At 44.1% G+C, this 21,035-nt stretch overlaps 1 protein-coding gene across 15 annotated transcripts in view; it reads left to right on the top strand.

The window, feature by feature from the left end:
* LOC110500961 (neuron navigator 3) overlaps positions 1–21,035 on the top strand; it is a 508,233-nt gene that overhangs the window by 347,504 nt on the left and 139,694 nt on the right. For 13 of the 15 annotated variants that reach the window (XM_036956987.1, XM_036956988.1, XM_036956980.1 and 10 more), the window contains 2 exons: positions 8,363–8,435; positions 12,732–12,906. In XM_036956987.1, coding sequence (XP_036812882.1) covers positions 8,363–8,435; positions 12,732–12,906 — 248 coding nt within the window. Of the gene's footprint in view, positions 1–8,362; positions 8,436–12,731; positions 12,907–16,023; positions 16,287–21,035 lie in introns of those variants that run through there. The other 2 variants (XM_036956989.1, XM_036956990.1) reach the window with 2 other exon arrangements.

Genomic DNA, 21,035 nt, shown 5'->3' with positions numbered 1-21,035 from the left:
CACTTTAACCTAGTAGTTTCCCTCAGAGAGAGCCTCAGGCTGCATTAGTCACTTTCCCTGAGCAGCACTTTAACCTAGTAGTTTCCCTCAGAGAGAGCCTCAGGCTGCATTAGTCACTTTCCCTGAGCAGCACTACCCTAGTAGTTTCCCTCAGAGAGAGCCTCAGGCTGCATTAGTCACTTTCCCTGAGCAGCACTTTAACCTAGTAGTTTCCCTCAGAGAGCCTCAGGCTGCATTAGTCACTTTCCCCCAGCAGCACTTTAACCTAGTAGTTTCCCTCAGAGAGCCTCAGGCTGCATTAGTCACTTTCCCCCAGCAGCACTTTAACCTAGTAGTTTCCCTCAGAGAGCCTCAGGCTGCATTAGTCACTTTCCCCCAGCAGCACTTTAACCTAGTAGTTTCCCTCAGAGAGAGCCTCAGGCTGCATTAGTCACTTTCCCCCAGCAGCACTTTAACCTAGTAGTTTCCCTCAGAGAAAGCCTCAGGCTGCATTAGTCACTTTCCCTGAGCAGCACTACCCTAGTAGTTTCCCTCAGAGAGCCTCAGGCTGCATTAGTCACTTTCCCCGAGCAGCACTTTAACCTAGTAGTTTCCCTCAGAGAGCCTCAGGCTGCATTAGTCACTTTCCCTGAGCAGCACTACCCTAGTAGTTTCCCTCAGAGAGCCTCAGGCTGCATTAGTCACTTTCCCCCAGCAGCACTACCCTAGTAGTTTCCCTCAGAGAGCCTCAGGCTGCAATAGTCACTTTCCCCCAGCAGCACTTTAACCTAGTAGTTTCCCTCAGAGAGCCTCAGGCTGCATTAGTCACTTTCCCTGAGCAGCACTTTAACCTAGTAGTTTCCCTCAGAGAGAGCCTCAGGCTGCATTAGTCACTTTCCCTGAGCAGCACTACCCTAGTAGTTTCCCTCAGAGAGCCTCAGGCTGCATTAGTCACTTTCCCTGAGCAGCACTACCCTAGTAGTTTCCCTCAGAGAGCCTCAGGCTGCATTAGTCACTTTCCCCCAGCAGCACTTTAACCTAGTAGTTTCCCTCAGAGAGCCTCAGGCTGCATTAGTCACTTTCCCCCAGCAGCACTTTAACCTAGTAGTTTCCCTCAGAGAGAGCCTCAGGCTGCATTAGTCACTTTCCCCCAGCAGCACTTTAACCTAGTAGTTTCCCTCAGAAAGCCTCAGGCTGCATTAGTCACTTTCCATGAGCAGCACTAACCTAGTATTTTCCCTCAGAGAGAGCCTCAGGCTGCATTAGTCAGTTGAAGTGAGGTTGGTTGGTTCCCCGGCACATGGTCCAATGGTCACATGGTCCAATGGTCACATGGTCCAATGGTCACATGCAAGGTATAACAGAGTTAGGTGTTGGTTAAGGACTCGTGAAGCAGCCCGGCACCATCTGGGGCCAATCTGTTGGCAGTGTGCAAGACGGACGGTTGAGGGACACGCAGCATGCGCCCATCCCATTAACCTCGTTCGCCCGACACTGTCATTGTTAATACAGTCTGGTATTAGCACTCTCCGATGGATCGTGTATACCTGGTGTGAAGTGTAGGCGTGAGTTCCTTTGTGGCTACACTGTTCAACATCTGCCCTGTTTTATTGCACCGGTCGGTTATTGGATTTGCCAGCTCCAGCTGTCAATACTATTCTTATGAGATGAGGATCAGTTGGTCTGGTAATGATGTGACATATGAAGGTTCATGACGCGAGGCTGGGGAGTGTCCCTGGGTGTCACTATGATGCCACATATCCCTCTCATTCAAATCTGGACCTCAAAGCCAGTTCCACTACTTGTTGTTATTGTTCCCCTCTTACCAGAGACTGATTTAGACCTGGGATACCAGCTGGGTGCAATTAATTATCAGGTTGACCAGAAAAACCAGCAGTACCCTGGACCTCGTAGGGTAAGAGTTGAATTCCCCTAGAATAGATAATTGACCTGAAGTTGCCGTGAGCAGCTGGATAGTTGGAACAGTGTTTTCACCGACTATAAATGCAGTTGGATAGGATCATTCTCTAGTCACAACTCTGGCCGTCGTATTCTACAGTCCTGCTGCTTTTCCTTTCTCTCTCCCACTTACTTGATGAATGTTATCCATTGGCAGCTCACACACCTCTCCCAGGTAGAAATATGTGCCTAGTTAAATGAATGAAAATCAGCTGGTCTGTGGAGGATTGAAGCTGTGCATCTCTGTTCGAGTTCGAGTTTCTATCTCATTGCTCATTGCCATGGATTTGCTCCAAACCCTCATCCAATTTCCATTCTTCCTACATGAAGGCCATGGGAGGACATTTTTTGGGGGGGTGGGGGCAACCCTTTCATGTGTCTACACAGTAGACTATTCTAGAACTGACGAGGGAACACCTACAGGCCTGTTATGTCAGTTGTACCCCACATGGACCCTTTTAATCTCTCATTATAAAAAAAAGAGGGCTTGACGGATGTCCTGTTAAAAGGGGAAACAGCTGACCTGTTAAAAAGGTTCTGCCAGGGGATTGCTAACCTTTGATCTATCTCTGTTCTCTCCTTCACAAAGCTGAAGTTCCTGACCGCCTCCATCTGTCTCAGTCGCTCTCTCTTTCTCTCTCTCCCCTTTCTGCCTCCATCTCTCTTTCCCTCGTGTTCTCCATAAATATGGTACACTTCCCAAAATACTTTTTTTATGGACAGTCCATTTACGCTCCAAGAGATTTCAGCTCTGAAAAAGACCCTTCACTTTTTCTTGCGACTTTTATTATCGTTCCATTCTGCCTTTAACCGTCTCGACACAGCCACCCTCTCAATCACCTTCAATGTGACAGGGGTAGTGTCGCCGCTTCAATCAATTGTTGAGGATCGTCACAATGTCCTTTCCTCTAAAGTCTACAATCTCAGCCCTGGAGCAGGGACATGGGATTCATCCTAAATGGCACCCTGGTCAAACGTAGTGCACTATTTATGTAATAGAGATGCTATTTGGGATGCACCCACAGTTTCTAGTTTGGCTCTGTGAAGAGCCTCAGACACGATAGACAGAGCTCCCATTGTAGCCTGTCGACAACAACGTCCTCCCGCATTGTTGCACTGCTGGGCTCACGTATGATGAAGTCATAGTGGTAGTGGTGAATTCTTAGCTACCAAGCTGTGGATGCTACTGGTTGACACATTATACTAATGCTGAATTAATTTTAATTAATGTCTGAAAAAAAATCCTCTTGGCTATTCTATTTGTGTATTTTTGAACCGGGTTGTATTTTTGCAGACCAGAGTTCCCTGTGTTTCTGTATTTGTCTTCAAGAAAATTAATACAATGGTGGAATTAATACAATGGTGGAATTAATACAATGGTGGAATAAAGTTTTCATTTAAAAACATACAGCAAGACGATTCAATGTAGGAATTCTCCAGCCCCAATAAGAAGCTTGCCCTCTCTGCTAAAGCTGCAAAATACATGACTATTAATGAAGTCCTCTTCACACTGAGAAACAGGGGAAATCAAGTAAAACACAAGTGCATTAACATAGGAGAGAGACTGTATATTTCCCAAGTTTCCAAGGTTTGTGTAAAACTTGCCCTATCTGACAGCTGTATGAAATAACCAGTCAGTGGAGATGATTAGGACTGTCACCCAAAATCTGTATTGAGTAACTAAAATATGCAATAACCACATTTATCCTCACACACCCACCATCCGGAGCTTGACTGATATTAGATTAACCCTCACACACACACTATCCGGAGCTTGACTGATATTAGATTGGAGCCGGCTCCTTACATTGGATTTGATTACCCTGGGATGATGTGGTAACGAAGCCCCCTCTGCTGTAATGTGCCAGTCGTTTGTGTCAGTTGTTTGTGCCAGTCCTTTGTGCCAGCCGTGCCTATCAATGCCAGTAGACCGCTTGAGAGACTCCATTTTTATTCATGGCTTATCAGCTGTCTCCTACTTTGGATGCATGGAGGGTGATGGGCCTGCTCTGAAGGGGGTTGGGGATCGATGGAAAAGGCAGCATGTCAGCCCCCTCTAGAGCCGACTGCTGAGGTGATGGAGGGATAAGAGAGAGAAAGGAAAAGAGGGGGAACGTTAATGGAGAACGATGGTGTGCCGTTGGGGGAGGGCATGAGCCACTTCCTTTCAGGTTGGTTTCAGAAGCGGCAGGCAGCAGAGAGTGAAAGCACCAACTGCCTCACCTTTGCTGTAACATACGTCACAAAAAGCCTTAAAGGGGCCATCTGTAGTTTGCTTCATCCATTTTTGGACTTCTAAATGAATTAGATATATTCTTCAAGAATCAATAGGAATAACTTCTAAATGCCTCATGACCTTCTTTCAACTGTCGTACCCCATCAGAACCCCAAATATAACCTTGTTTTACTCCAATGTTTGTAAACATTGTAAATGTAAACAAACACTGTAAGCCTCAAAACATGCGTAAAAATATAATTGTGATTTCTTTGATCAGTCCTTGCATCCATAGCTCTGTCTGTGAATTTGAGAGTGGTTACATTTCTCCAGGCCTATCCCTCAGCTTTTCACCAAAACAGAGGCAGGGGGGCTGCCTTGTGGTTGTTTCGATGGCAGATTGCCTCTTTAAACCAGAAACCCCTCCCCTTAAGAGCCAAATACATCAAGACCAAACAAATAAATGGTCTTGGTCAAGTTTATTCTCCCCCTAAAACCTCTCTGTTTCCCTCAGCTGTTTTCAGTTTCAGAGCGAGAGGAGGCCTTGTCGGCCTGTTAACATGTGGAGTTCAAAGCCCAGGCCTGACTACAGTGATTAAAGCACCATCATGCTGTAAAGCATCTCAGTTATGTGACGTTCTAGCCTAAATCATCGGCTTGCTCATTACACTCATTAGACAAGGGCCCACAGGAATTTATGGCCCATCACCACCACAGCCGGGTGTGCTGTGTTCCCCCTTCTGTTCTGACAGTGTTCAAACTCAATGGAACAGGTTTGGAAAGTAAACTAGCTTACATGGGTCCCTGCCAGCTTTTGAAGCACTCTTAGCATAGCACTGAGTTAGTGGCAGTACAGGCGGCATGGCTTCTCTGAGGGTAAAATGAGAATGAAGAATCTGTGTTGTTCTGAGCCGTGGTGAAGTACCAACGCAAGGTATTCTGTGTTGTTCTGAGCCGTGGTGAAGAACCAACGTAAGGTATTCTGTGTTGTTCTGAGCCGTGGTGAAGAACCAACGCAAGGTATTCTGTGTTGTTCTGAGCCGTGGTGAAGAACCAACGCAAGGTATTCTGTGTTGTTCTGAGCCGTGGTGAAGTACCAACGCAAGGTATTCTGTGTTGTTCTGAGCCGTGGTGAAGAACCAACGCAAGGTATTCTGTGTTGTTCTGAGCCGTGGTGAAGTACCAACGCAAGGTATTCTGTGTTGTTCTGAGCCGTGGTGAAGTACCAACGTAAGGTATTCTGTGTTGTTCTGAGCCGTGGTGAAGAACCAACGCAAGGTATTCTGTGTTGTTCTGAGCCGTGGTGAAGTACCAACGTAAGGTATTCTGTGTTGTTCTGAGCCGTGGTGAAGAACCAACGCAAGGTATTCTGTGTTGTTCTGAGCCGTGGTGAAGAACCAACGTAAGGTATTCTGTGTTGTTCTGAGCCGTGGTGAAGAACCAACGCAAGGTATTCTGTGTTGTTCTGAGCCGTGGTGAAGTACCAACGTAAGGTATTCTGTGTTGTTCTGAGCCGTGGTGAAGTACCAACGCAAGGTATTCTGTGTTGTTCTGAGCCGTGGTAAAGTACCAACGCAAGGTATTCTGTGTTGTTTTGAAACAGATTGCTTTTGGCGAAGATCAATTGTAATTGAGGCGTGGGCCATTTGTATTTGACAGTTGTGTCTGAGGGATAACACATACCAAATGTGGCGGTTACTTGAAACCGTTGGAGACCCAAAGTGCCTCAAAACACATTGTTGGGACTTGGGAGCGATGTGAGCAAATTAAACTGCAAACATTTATTCAGCATCAGAGCCTCATCTTTTGATCTGTGTAGTGTGTGAATTAAACATGGTTTGATTTACGATGATTATAACTACAACAACAATAAACTTGAACAAGATGACTTCAGTATTATGTCAATTGTGCTTGCCTAAAATCAGCAGTCATTTTCCAATGGTGTATGTTTGGGTTCTTGTCAGTTCCCGAAAGTGCAAATTTGGTGAAATGTCCCTCATCAAAATGTTCAATTTCCAAATGGCTTTTAATGACTTATGTGGATCCGCAAAATGTCCATTTTACATCGGAGCAAGAAATGATCCGAGTTCCTCGAGAAGCCGTTAAAATATATGACAAAGCCAAACCGCCCACCAAAATGGTAGTTTATTTAGCCAGAAAGCAGTGGAACATTAAGGATGCACTTATCAACAACGCTTTAAATGACCATTCAGCTTTGTTTCCGTCATTTAAATCTAAAGACCGACAGAAGATAATCAGTGGTAGCTCTGATCTAATAGCTCTCTGGTGAGAACGTCAGAATGCAGTTGCAGAACATTGCCTCAGATTTGATCAGTTACATTTTTGTATTTTTTAAAAACGAACAGACAGGATACAGGTCTCTCACTCTCCCGGACAGATCTACTGTCTGTTTTCCTATGGGTTGACTCCTCTGTCTTTGTGTCGCCCGTTCAACATGCCCTGCCTCTCTAGTCTCTGTCCTCCCCCTCTCCCTGCCTGGCCAACAGATGCACGGAGCTGCGTGAAGGCATCCGTGGATATTTGACTAGATGTTGTAAATATTTTTAAAGTAGCCGTTTCAAACAGAATTATTGAAACATTAGTCCAAGGAGGCTGAGGTGATACCATGCGTGTCCCGTTAGTTACATTTCATCTGTGTTTATATGACACTAATTTCCACAGATGCTTTGTGCTCTTCTGAATTTGTCGGGTAGCCTCTGTTTTTTTCCCCCACAACCGCCCTCAATGGAACAGCACCAATGTGGATTTGATACTTCACTAACTAGACTAGACTTAATTGGGGAATGATGACCATAATGTACGGTGCTCAGCACGTCACTCCGCTGAGATGAATGTCTCAAACACATTTTTACGAGAGAAGGGTATAATCAAACTGTTAGGTTGTTGGGGGTGTCTGGCTGAGCATATGTGGAACATACCACATGTGAACAGCCCGACATCTGTGCCTCTTTTTTCCCTTCCAGTTCTGTTTGTGTTGTGGAGGCAGATGAACAGGCTGTGATCCCCATGTTCTGGTCCCGACCCTGTTGATACAGGCAGAGTAAACAGCCATCCATCCTCCTGGCCCTCCCTGTTGCAGGCTTCCACTGGCTGGTGCAGGGCTGGAGGCTGGAGTGGTACATTACATTGAAGTCAGACGAGACCCACCCGTCTGTACGACTGGCTGTAAATACACCTCCTTCCACCCTGAGATGGGTTAGGGCCAGGTTGGGGCTGGACACCATCCTTGTAATGTTGATACGCTACAGAATGTGCCCTTGTTACAACTGAAATGTAGTCACAATCAAGATGTGTGTGGATCTGAGAGGGCTGGCAGGCGAGAGCGAGGGCGTCGTCAGAGACGCCCGGCGGTCCTCCACTATTGGTTTATTAAGGTCTGATGTCATCACTGACATGCATTTATATTACAGTCATTTAGTCACCAGTCTAGGTCAGACTCCAGACCAGACTACTGAGATGGTGTCCCTGTTCCTTTGGGGGGCGTTTCCCCTCAGGGCTGGTTAGGGTTTAGACTGAAGCAGCACGGAGAAGGAATCCATTAAACTCCACTGCTGCTGGACGCCGCCTGTCTGCCCAGCCTAGCCAGCCAGCCCAGCCCGCCCTCACAACAGCCCCAGTACAATACGGCCCAGTGGAGCTCTCTGCCCTGTGGTGACCTTCTCATGAAAGCCCTCTGTGCCGAGGGCTGAGACTACCCGCCATGCAAACGGTGGCAGGCGTTAGCCACTCTCAAGGAATGCACAGTGGTTCATATATAAAAGGGTCAGTGCCTCGAACTCAGTAGAACTTTGTCACTCTGAGGGAGGTTGAGTATCGCTGTTGACTCTACTGCTGCCTGTCAGCTGTGTATTGTGTCGTAACTGGCCTCAAGTGGGCCACATCTCCTGTACTGTATACATACTGCATATTGACCAGGGCTGGGGCTGTGGGCTGTGTAGGTGGGACACACTGTGGTCACTATGTCAGACGGCCCGGCTGACTCCTTGTGTCACGTTCGGGTCAAACGGGCTCTGCCATAATCAGACAATGGGTGCTTTATGGCCAATGGGTTGATCAGCCCCTAACTCCATCCCCCTGAGACATTCTGCACATTGAATGTGAAGTAGCCACTCCATGACAGTTCTCCACAACCACCATGCTTTCCTCCACTGACTGTTGTTCATCTCCTCATATTCTTTCTGTCCTCAGACCGAGAATTTGGACGCCTGCCTCAGTTTCCTGGACGCAAGAGGAGTGAATGTACAAGGGCTCTCCTCAGAAGGTAAGACTGAATTCTTATTTTTTTATTGAAGATTAATGTATAATGATGATTGTTAACCCATGAGGCTTGAGACAAGGCTAGGAACTAGGACTGTGGTTGTACGGTTTCTTAAGCTATGGGTCGGTACCCCAACTGGACTCTGAAAATATTTATATTTCTTCTTGATTTGGGTTATTGGGTCATGGAAGGACGGTGAATTTCTCATTTGGGTCTCGAGCTGAAAAATGTATCACAGGATGGAAGGAAGTTAATGTGTCGTTGAGAGTTATAGCAGGATCGGTCAACCTAACTACACATAGTTTTTGAATGGCCCATTTGAGGTTACTCTCCTCCTACAAGCTGCTATGAATCAGATATACAGCACTACTCGTATGGCTGTTAACATGTCTGAAGTTGCCCCACAGTAACTAGCCAACTGTTATTTAAGACCAGTGTTTGTTTCCTGGACCACCGTCAGTTTAACTCCCCTCTAAAGTTTGGGGAAGTGACGATGCCCTTGACCTGTCGGAACAGCCCAAATAGCCGTCCCAATGCTCTGACCAGCTACTCTAAATTCTGTCCCCCTAAAAACAGCAAAGTGACTTTGCCAGTCTGGAATAGAAGAGGGTACCTAAATATACAGGCTATTGGGTTACTTTTTTATAGCCGTGGGTCTCTGTCTCCCTGGGCCATGTGTATGAGGAGTGGGACAGGCGTGGGTCTCTGTCTCCCTGGGCCATGTGTATGAGGAGTGGGCCAGGCGTGGGTCTCTGTCCCCCTGGGCCATGTGTATGAGGAGTGGGCCAGGCGTGGGTCTCTTTCCCCCTGGGCCATGTGTATGAGGAGTGGGCCAGGCGTGGGTCTCTGTCCCCCTGGGCCATGTGTATGAGGAGTGGGCCAGGCGTGGGTCTCTTTCCCCCTGGGCCATGTGTATGAGGAGTGGGCCAGGTGTGGGTCTCTGTCTCCCTGGGCCATGTGTATGAGGAGTGGGCCAGGTGTGAGTCTCTGTCTCCCTGGGCCATGTGTATGAGGAGTTGGCCAGGCGTGGGTCCCTGTCCCCCTAGGCCATGTGTATGAGGAGTGGGCCAGGCGAGGGTCTCTGTCTCCCTGGGCCATGTGTATGAGGAGTGGGCCAGGCGTGGGTCTCTGTCCCCCTGGGCCATGTGGATGAGGAGTGGGCCAGGCGTGGGTCTCTTTCCCCCTGGGCCATGTGTATGAGGAGTGGGCCAGGTGTGGGTCTCTGTCTCCCTGGGCCATGTGTATGAGGAGTGGGCCAGGTGTGGGTCTCTGTCTCCCCGGGCCATGTGTATGAGGAGTGGGCCAGGCGTGGGTCTCTGTCCCCCTGGGCCATGTGTATGAGGAGTGGGCCAGTCATTCCATATACCCCTAAGCTAGTGAGGACTATGCTTCATTGAATTAGCTGTGGGTTCTGCAGACTTTTGAGGCCTCCATACGCTTGTGCTTAGTTTTTACGAGGCGTGGAATTTGAAAAGAAACGGGACGTTTGATGTACTTGGAGGGTATAGGATTTTTCCAGAAAACAATCTAATAATCTTCTAGGAAAAAAACTCCAGAAAGGCGTCTTGTGGGCGACCTCAGCCTCAGATGTGCCAGATTTAATGATCTTGTTTGTCGCGTGCGTCAAAGTCCCGGAAACACCCCTGATATAACTTCATAGCAAACAAAGACTTAATACATAGCATAATAAAACTGGACTTCCTCATTTTCTGTTCAATGAAAAGAGCCAACAAACGGTACAACAACCATTCAATGTCCAGCACTCCTTTGTTCTGCCAGGGTCTTCAACACCCGCTTTTCAGTTCCACCAGTTAACCCGCGGATAGGTTCATCCGTGCCTGCTGAGATCTATTCAAGGGTCACTCGCTCTAGTCTAAACCAAATATTTTAAAAGCAGGTGTGAACCTCTAAAAGTGTCCTTCCTGCAGTTCATAGCCATGTACAGCGAGGGGTCACCCGTGGCAGGTCATTAAGTGGTGGCAGGGTCTGTACGGTGAGGGAGAACCATCTGGACGGCAGGGCCCTGCTCTCACTGTGACGACTGTGACATGAGCCCAAACCTACTCCTTGATCTCTGTGGGCACAGATGCCTGTTCGAATAGGTCTGTTTTTCCTAGCCTGGTTAGCACTTAAACGCCTCTCCTTGCCGGGTCAGTGAGGACACGCATACTCACCCTCCTGATCCCCAACATGGTGATCACGCCTACTGTGTCCACCACTCTGTAAAACCAGCAGTCCATATATTCTGCCTGATAACTAGCAGGAAGATGCACAGGTCAGGACCAGTTCTGGATGTAACTCAGATTGTCAGCTGGTTGGGGAACAGAGTAGCTGAAAGGGGAAGAGAATGTATAATACGAGGTTTAAAAACCTCAGATCATATCACTTTTGAAAGGGAAATGTATAACTTCCTCTTTCTCTACAGTCAAAGTTCGCAGCCTTGGTCGTTAGGGTCAACTGTTATTGAAAGAGGCCAAGGCTAAATCAGCTCGCGTCTGGGGATTAAATCCAGGAAACATGAATTGGGTGGGAGCGGTTCAGAAGTCCCATTTTTCCTCAATACTTTTCCTGTACCATTCAGGCCTAGCAGAACCCTCCATCTACCTCCTCCGAAGTCCTTTGTGGCTCGTAAAATCCGCTCCCAAAAAAGACAAAAGGTTAAATGAAACCGCGTTAACCACTTAAAAGTCCCTCTAAGCGGGGCCCATATACTCTGACTGTGGCCCAAGGAGGACTGGCCCCGAAGTGCTGACAGCATTTAGCCCACGTTGCTTTGAAACTGGGCATAAGACATGTGCTCCTGTATGGTGGGGCCAATGGAGCTTAGCATAACTAACCATAATTGGATAATTCTGAGGGAGAGGGTCTCTGGAAGCAGGCTGAATAGAAAGAGTGGGAGCAGGCTGGTAAAGCAGGCTGGTAAAGCAGGCTGGTTAAGAGCAGGCTGGCGTTAGAGGAAACCCTATCATGGTGGACCTCCCTCCGTTACCCGATATCTGGATCAAGTTCGGTTCCATTTTCCTCAAAATCGCAGCTGTTTTGTTTTTCTCTAAATGACAACCCTGCTGCGATATCTGTGTTTAATGAATCTGTTCCACATCCATGTGAAGCACGAGGAGACAACTGGTCGCATTGATATCAAATGTCTGTATTTGTCTGAATGTCTGAATAGATGTTCACATGGTCAACTGCTTCTATCTCTTACTCTATAGGATGGTTTTCCTGGAACCAGATTAAGCCTAGTCCTGGACTAGTAAACACTTTCAATGGAGATTCTCAATTCAGCATGTTTTTTAGTCCACAAACAGGCTTAATCTGGTTCCGGGAAACTGGTCCTTCATGTTTCAAATAGTAACCTCAAAAGGCCCTGTATTTCTGTTGTGCTATTGTTTTCTACACAGTAAACCTCTAATTATTCTGTGGCCAGTGACAAATTGCTTTGCCCGAATGAATGTGGGACGTTTTCGTTCTTCAAGTGAATACTGCCCGTTTGGACTGCTGCAATGTAACAGTATAAATGACTGCTTCCTGGAGTTTGAAATCGAAAACGTAAAGATTAATCTTTCCAACTTTTTGTAATCGCCAAACAACAGGCCAAGAAAGTTGAGCCCTGTTACGTAAACTGCTGTGTCAGCTGTTGAAATCTTTCAAACAGCCTCTGTGTCAGCTATTCTGATATGAAAAGCCATTTCACAAGTGGATGCGTTAGCGCTCCGATGACGGGGGCTGAGCGAGAGATACATTTTCAGTCCTGGATTTCAGATGAATCATATCACAGTTGATAGGCTCCCTTTGTTTTGCAGGGAGAAGTGAACTTTAAAAGCATTTTAGAGTAAGTTTAGAGTGAACGTGTGCAACCTAGTCTGAACCCATTTCTCACGAGGACTAAGTCACTCAGCCAGTGGTCTTAGGTGAATCCCTAGTGCAATAATTGTGAAATAGTCAATATCAACCAAATGAAATTCAAAAATAGGTTGCCACGGTTACAGTTAAATTAGACACTTGTTCCGTTAGTAACAGCACACTGTACCTGACTCACTATTTCATTCTCACTTCCTCATTCTGAGACGAAAACAACACTAGATACTCACTTCCCTTGTGTCAGATGTGTGTTTGTGTCTTCTCTTAGCCAAGCCAGGAATCACACAGGGCGGTAAATACATGTCATTTAGCTAGCTGACGCTTTTATCCAAACCAATTATAGTACTGCGTGCATACATGTCCATATTGTTGGCAGCAGCTAGATTTGAACCCACGTTCCTGATAATGATGTGCTCTGTTCCCCTGTCTACTCGTCAGAGATCCGGAATGGGAATCTAAAGACCATCCTGGGACTGTTCTTCATCCTGTCTCGCTACAAGCAGCAGCAGCAACAGCAGCAGCAGTACTACCAGTCCCTGGTAGAGCTTACACACCAGACCACCGGGGCGGCGCCGGCCAGCCCCCTCAAAACGCAACCAGAGATGCAGTCCAGGTAGGCTCAGTTGTCCTCAATGGCGCCGGGTGAAGTTGGCGCTAGATGCTACATTTTGGGTCAGTTTTGCATTTTCCTTACTAATGGTTTACTAGTCACATTTGCAGCCATTATGCTCGTGTGTTATTTTGCTTCTGAACACATTTGATCTTGGGATATTTTGACTTTGGTGTACGGTTCAAATTGAGCTTGTCTCGTCCAAACAGGTCCCTAATATGTATTTTCACACCATTTGTATTTATTATGGATCCAAGGCAGCAGCTAATCTTCCTGGGGTCCAGCAAAATTAAGACAGTTTATATAATTTTTTTAAAACATTACAATACAGTCAGAGATTTCACAACACACTGTGTGCCCTCAGGCCCCTGCTCCACCACTACCACATATCTACAGTACTAAATCCATGTGTATGTGTGTGCATAGTGCGTATGTTAGCGTGTGTGTGTGTGTGTGTGTGTGTGTGTGTGTGTGTGTGTGTGTGTGTGTGTGTGTGTGTGTGTGTGTGTGTGTGTGTGTGTGTGTGTGTGTGTGTGTGTGTGTGTGTGTGTGTGTGTGTGTGTGTGTGTGTGTGTGTGTGTGTGTGTGTGTGTGTGTGTGTGTGTGTGTGTGTGTCGATGCCTATGTTTGTGTTGCTTCACAGTCCCGGTTCCATAAGATGTTTTTTAATCTGTTTTTTTAAATCAAATTTTACTGCCTGCGTCAGTTACTTGATGTGGAATAGAGTTCCATGTAGTCATGGCTCTATGTAGTACTGTGGAATAGAGTTCCATGTAGTCATGGCTCTATGTAGTACTGTGTGCCTCCCATAGTCTGTTCTGGACTTGGGGACTGTGAAGAGACCTCTTGTGGCCTGTCTTGCGGGGTATGTATGGGTGTCCGAGCTGTGTGCCAGTAGTTTAGACAGACATTTGACCATTTAATAAACAGATAGGAGCCAACAGAGGAACATTTCAACACATTGCAGAAGTAGACAGAAAGTGGACTCTGCCTCTGCCCACTAAGCAATAAAAACAGGAAGGGATCCAGGGCCATGTGATGTAAATAGACAGCCCAGCCTGAGAGAAGTATCTGAAGAGAGGTTTAAAGTGCCACAGATGGGTGGCATTCCCATGGCGACCTCAGGTTACACCTCCCAACAATCCCAACCAGGCCTTGGTCTGGCCTGCTGCTGGTGTATGGATGTATTCTGAGGTACCCGGTGTTGATCCTCTGGTCACTGTCAGGACTGCGGAACGCTGGAGAGGGAGAGAGGCAAGGAGGGGCAGAGTTTGAGAGGCTATAACTGAATAACTGAGTCTAGGGGTATTAGCCTGGTTATGGGTGGGAGGGGTGCGCAGAGAGGCACAGCTGCCCCTCATTCCTCCCTCTCGGGCCTCAGCTTTCTGGGACCTCTCCCAGTCAGAGGCAGCAACAAGCGACAGGTGCGGGTCCGATACCCCAAGCCGGGCCTTGGTGATGTCACACAGCAGAAGTAGGCCAGGAGGCCATAAAGAGCCAGGAACCAGAGGGCTAGTTAAATGTATGGGGCTGGCTTCCAACAACACCCAGGATCTGCCAGGGTTTCCTCAAGGTCTGCCAGGCCCAGTAACGTCTCATTCCCCTGGGGGAGATTAGTAAATCAACACCCCACGAGATGCGATGCTCCACAGCCCATCACTGCTACAGGAAGCCATTGTTTTCCCAGTAGAGAAGTGGTCGGTGTGGTGGTGGTTTTAATGGAGAACCAGATACGGTGTGTGTCTGCATGTGTGTGTGTGTCAAAAATCTGACGCAAACCAGGATGATTAATCAGTCTGTCATAAATATTTCAGAACCGACACAAGAAGGATTTTTAGGTATTCAACTGTAGGGGAATATGAGGACATGTTACATTAGCCAATTAGCTTGAGCTGTAAAGTGTTTCAAGTGAAATATACTCTGAGTAAGCATTCACCTCTCTGCTCGTATAACATGCAGGTTAGCATTCACCTCTCTGCTCGTATGACATGCAGGTTAACATTCACCTCTCTGCTCGTATGACATGCAGGTTAGCATTCACCTCTCTGCTCGTATGACATGCAGGTTAGCATTCACCTCTCTGCTCGTATGACATGCAGGTTAGCATTCACCTCTCTGCTCGTATGACATGCAGGTTAGCATTCACCTCTCTGCTCGTATGACATGCAGGTTAGCATTCACCTCTCTGCTCGTATAACATACAGGTTAGCATTCACCTTTCTGCTCGTATGACATGCAGGTTAGCATTCACCTCTCTGCTCGTATGACATGCAGGTTAGCATTCACCTCTCTGCTCGTATGACATGCAGGTTAGCATTTTTCATCATGAATCTTGTACTGCTCTGCAGAGTGGACACTAGTTGGAACAGCCACAATGTCATTGAACCTAACCTTAACCCTAGCCTTAAGCACACTGCTAACCTTAACGTTAACCACACTGCTAACCCTAATGCCTCACCCTAACTTTAAGCACACTGCTAACCCTAATTCCTAACCTTACCCACACTGCTAACCCTAATGCCTAACCTTAACCACACTGCTAACCCTAATGCCTAACCCTAACCTTAATCGAAGACTAAAAAGCACATTTTTGTTTTCATACATTTTCACAGTATAGCCAATTTTGACTTTGCAGCTGGCCCATCTAGCAGAAGTTTTGCCTCAAGGACAAGACTCATCCCAATAAACGTCAACCTGCGTACCGCATTGTCTGATTTCACAGACGTGACCAGCCCTGTCTGGATCTCCTGACCAAAAATACAGTCTAGGACAATGTAGTCTGATCCACCGAACAATGTAGTGTTGCTTTTTATAAAGCAATTATCAATTATCTTTCACTCACTTAATCACACACACGTACACACATACACACACACACACACACACACACGTACACACACACGTCCTCCTCTCTCCCCCCAGACACCAGTGAGGCCGATCAGGGCTCCAGCAGCAGGTGCTGGCTATAGAAAGCCTAGTGCTGCAACTGTAAATGTGAGCAGGCCAAGTGCTCTGTACGTGTGTGCGTGTGTGCATGCGTATATGTTGGGGGGAAACTCCCCATTGGTGGCCCGCGACACCCAGGAGCCTCTGGGGCTGGAACTGTAGAAGGTAGTGGGGCAGCATCGGCGATCCCTCCCACTTAACTCATCATGTCCCATGGTGAACAAGTTGACCCCCTTGTCTCGCGCTCGCGCCTGCCCACCGCCAAGCCCCGGGAGAGAAAGAGTCGTCTGCTCTATGGGAAAGCCAAGCCAGACCCCTCTAGGTACTGTACTGAGTAGAGTGTCGGTGCCTGTTGGCTCTCTGTTCTGATTTAAAGCCAAGTGTGGTACTGCTACTGTAGTTGGATTAGGAGACTGTATTGATGTCATCATGAACTGGTAATTGACTGCCTTTACTCAAACTAGTTTCACGTCTATGCTTAGTGTTATTGCCTGCATAGGTTTTGATGTGTTATTTTGTGAAGTTGGTTGAAAGGGAGCTATGAGTTGTTGCTTGTGAAGATGTTTCTATATATCGTGTCTGTAAGGGAATCTACTCTATAGTCTGTAAGTGAATCTACTCTATAGTCTGTAAGTGAATCTACTCTATAGTCTGTAAGTGAATCTACTCTATAGTCTGTAAGTGAATCTAATCTATAGTCTGTAAGTGAATCTACTCTATAGTCTGTAAGTGAATCTACTCTATAGTCTGTAAGTGAATCTACTCTATAGTCTGTAAGTGAATCTACTCTATAGTCTGTAAGTGAATCTACTCTATAGTCTGTAAGTGGATCTACTCTATAGTCTGTAAGGGAATCTACTATATAGTATGTTAGTGAATCTACTCTATAGTCTGTAAGTGAATCTACTCTATAGTCTGTAAGTGAATCTACTCTATAGTCTGTAAGGGAATCTACTCTATAGTCTGTAAGTGAATCTACTCTATAGTCTGTAAATGAATCTACTCTATAGTCTGTAAGGGAATCTACTCTATAGTATGTTAGTGAATCTACTCTATAGTCTGTAAGTGAATCTACTCTATAGTCTGTAAGTGAATCTACTCTATAGTCTGTAAGGGAATCTACTCTATAGTCTGTAAGTGAATCTACTCTATAGTCTGTAAATGAATCTACTCTATAGTCTGTAAGTGAATCTAATCTATAGTCTGTTAGTGAATCTACTCTATAGTCTGTAAGTGAATCTACTCTATAGTCTGTTAGTGAATCTACTCTATAGTCTGTTAGTGAATCTACTCTATAGTCTGTAAGTGAATCTAATCTATAGTCTGTAAGGGAATCTACTCTATAGTCTGTAAGTGAATCTACTCTATAGTCTGTAAGTGAATCTAATCTATAGTCTGTAAGGGAATCTACTCTATAGTCTGTAAGTGAATCTACTCTATAGTCTGTAAGTGAATCTACTCTATAGTATGTTAGTGAATCTACTCTATAGTCTGTAAGTGAATCTACTCTATAGTCTGTAAGTGAATCTACTCTATAGTCTGTTAGTGAATCTACTCTATAGTCTGTAAATGAATCTACTCTATAGTCTGTAAGTGAATCTACTCTATAGTCTGTAAATGAATCTACTCTATAGTCTGTAAGTGAATCTAATCTATAGTCTGTAAGGGAATCTACTCTATAGTCTGTAAATGAATCTACTCTATAGTCTGTAAGTGAATCTAATCTATAGTCTGTAAGTGAATCTACTCTATAGTCTGTAAGTGAATCTACTCTATAGTCTGTAAGGGAATCTACTCTATAGTCTGTAAGGGAATCTACTCTATAGTCTGTAAGTGAATCTACTCTATAGTCTGTAAGTGAATCTAATCTATAGTCTGTAAGGGAATCTACTCTATAGTCTGTAAGTGAATCTACTCTATAGTCTGTAAGTGAATCTACTCTATAGTCTGTAAGGGAATCTACTCTATAGTCTGTAAGTGAATCTACTCTATAGTCTGTAAGTGAATCTACTCTATAGTCTGTAAGGGAATCTACTCTATAGTCTGTAAGTGAATCTACTCTATAGTCTGTAAGGGAATCTACTCTATAGTCTGTAAGTGAATCTAATCTATAGTCTGTAAGGGAATCTACTCTATAGTCTGTAAGTGAATCTACTCTATAGTCTGTAAGGGAATCTACTCTATAGTCTGTTAGTGAATCTACTCTATAGTCTGTAAGTGAATCTAATCTATAGTCTGTAAGGGAATCTACTCTATAGTCTGTTAGTGAATCTACTCTATAGTCTGTAAGTGAATCTACTCTATAGTCTGTAAGGGAATCTACTCTATAGTCTGTTAGTGAATCTACTCTATAGTCTGTAAGTGAATCTACTCTATAGTCTGTTAGTGAATCTACTCTATAGTCTGTAAGTGAATCTACTCTATAGTCTGTAAGTGAATCTACTCTATAGTATGTTAGTGAATCTAATCTATAGTATGTTAGTGAATCTACTCTATAGTATGTTAGTGAATCTACTCTATAGTATGTTAGTGAATCTACTCTATAGTCTGTTAGTGAATCTACTCTATAGTCTGTTAGTGAATCTACTCTATAGTCTGTAAGTGAATCTACTCTATAGTCTGTAAGTGAATCTACTCTATAGTCTGTTAGTGAATCTACTCTATAGTCTGTTAGTGAATCTACTCTATAGTCTGTTAGTGAATCTACTCTATAGTCTAAGTGAATCTACTCTATAGTCTGTAAGGGAATCTACTCTATAGTCTGTTAGTGAATCTACTCTATAGTCTGTAAGTGAATCTACTCTATAGTCTGTAAGTGAATCTACTCTATAGTCTGTAAGTGAATCTACTCTATAGTCTGTAAGTGAATCTACTCTATAGTCTGTAAGTGAATCTACTCTATAGTCTGTAAGTGAATCTACTCTATAGTATGTTAGTGAATCTACTCTATAGTCTGTAAGTGAATCTACTCTATAGTCTGTTAGTGAATCTACTCTATAGTCTGTTAGTGAATCTACTCTATAGTCTGTAAATGAATCTACTCTATAGTCTGTTAGTGAATCTACTCTATAGTCTGTAAGTGAATCTACTCTATAGTCTGTAAGTGAATCTACTCTATAGTCTGTTAGTGAATCTACTCTATAGTCTGTAAGTGAATCTACTCTATAGTCTGTAAGTGAATCTACTCTATAGTCTGTAAGTGAATCTACTCTATAGTCTGTAAGTGAATCTACTCTATAGTCTGTAAGTGATTCTACTCTATAGTCTGTAAGTGAATCTACTCTATAGTCTGTAAGTGAATCTACTCTATAGTCTGTAAATGAATCTACTCTATAGTCTGTAAGTGAATCTACTCTATAGTCTGTAAGTGAATCTACTCTATAGTCTGTAAGTGAATCTACTCTATAGTCTGTAAATGAATCTACTCTATAGTCTGTAAGTGAATCTACTCTATAGTCTGTAAGTGAATCTACTCTATAGTCTGTTAGTGAATCTACTCTATAGTCTGTTAGTGAATCTACTCTATAGTCTGTTAGTGAATCTACTCTATAGTCTGTTAGTGAATCTACTCTATAGTCTGTTAGTGAATCTACTCTATAGTCTGTTAGTGAATCTACTCTATAGTCTGTTAGTGAATCTACTCTATAGTCTGTTAGTGAATCTACTCTATAGTCTGTAAATGAATCTAATCTATAGTCTGTAAGTGAATCTACTCTATAGTCTGTAAGTGAATCTACTCTATAGTCTGTAAGTGAATCTACTCTATAGTCTGTAAGTGAATCTACTCTATAGTCTGTAAGTGAATCTACTCTATAGTCTGTAAGTGAATCTACTCTATAGTCTGTAAGTGAATCTACTCTATAGTATGTTAGTGAATCTACTCTATAGTATGTTAGTGAATCTACTCTATAGTCTGTTAGTGAATCTACTCTATAGTCTGTAAGTGAATCTACTCTATAGTCTGTAAGTGAATCTACTCTATAGTCTGTAAGTGAATCTACTCTATAGTCTGTAAGTGAATCTACTCTATAGTCTGTTAGTGAATCTACTCTATAGTCTGTAAGTGAATCTACTCTATAGTCTGTAAGTGAATCTACTCTATAGTCTGTAAGTGAATCTACTCTATAGTCTGTAAGTGAATCTACTCTATAGTCTGTTAGTGAATCTACTCTATAGTCTGTAAGTGAATCTACTCTATAGTCTGTTAGTGAATCTACTCTATAGTATGTTAGTGAATCTAATCTATAGTATGTTAGTGAATCTACTCTATAGTATGTTAGTGAATCTACTCTATAGTATGTTAGTGAATCTACTCTATAGTCTGTAAGTGAATCTACTCTATAGTCTGTAAGTGAATCTACTCTATAGTCTGTTAGTGAATCTACTCTATAGTCTGTAAGTGAATCTACTCTATAGTCTGTTAGTGAATCTACTCTATAGTCTGTAAGTGAATCTACTCTATAGTCTGTAAGTGAATCTACTCTATAGTCTGTAAGTGAATCTACTCTATAGTCTGTTAGTGAATCTACTCTATAGTCTGTAAGTGAATCTACTCTATAGTCTGTTAGTGAATCTACTCTATAGTCTGTAAGTGAATCTACTCTATAGTATGTTAGTGAATCTACTCTATAGTCTGTTAGTGAATCTACTCTATAGTATGTTAGTGAATCTACTCTATAGTCTGTAAGTGAATCTACTCTATAGTCTGTTAGTGAATCTACTCTATAGTCTGTAAGTGAATCTACTCTATAGTCTGTAAGTGAATCTACTCTACAGTCTGTAAGGGAATCTACTCTATAGTCTGTAAGTGAATCTACTCTATAGTCTGTTAGTGAATCTACTCTATAGTCTGTAAGTGAATCTACTCTATAGTCTGTAAGTGAATCTACTCTATAGTCTGTAAGTGAATCTACTCTATAGTCTGTAAGTGAATCTACTCTATAGTCTGTAAGTGAATCTACTCTATAGTCTGTAAGTGAATCTACTCTATAGTCTGTAAGTGAATCTACTCTATAGTCTGTTAGTGAATCTACTCTATAGTCTGTAAGTGAATCTACTCTATAGTCTGTAAGTGAATCTACTCTATAGTCTGTAAGTGAATCTACTCTATAGTCTGTTAGTGAATCTACTCTATAGTCTGTAAGGGAATCTACTCTATAGTCTGTAAGTGAATCTACTCTATAGTC

Source organism: Oncorhynchus mykiss, chromosome 21 (assembly GCF_013265735.2).
Source record: "Oncorhynchus mykiss isolate Arlee chromosome 21, USDA_OmykA_1.1, whole genome shotgun sequence".
NCBI classification, from domain to species: Eukaryota; Metazoa; Chordata; class Actinopteri; order Salmoniformes; family Salmonidae; genus Oncorhynchus; species Oncorhynchus mykiss.
Note: the sequence above shows the minus strand (reverse complement) of the source record. Positions and strands in the feature narration are given on the sequence as shown.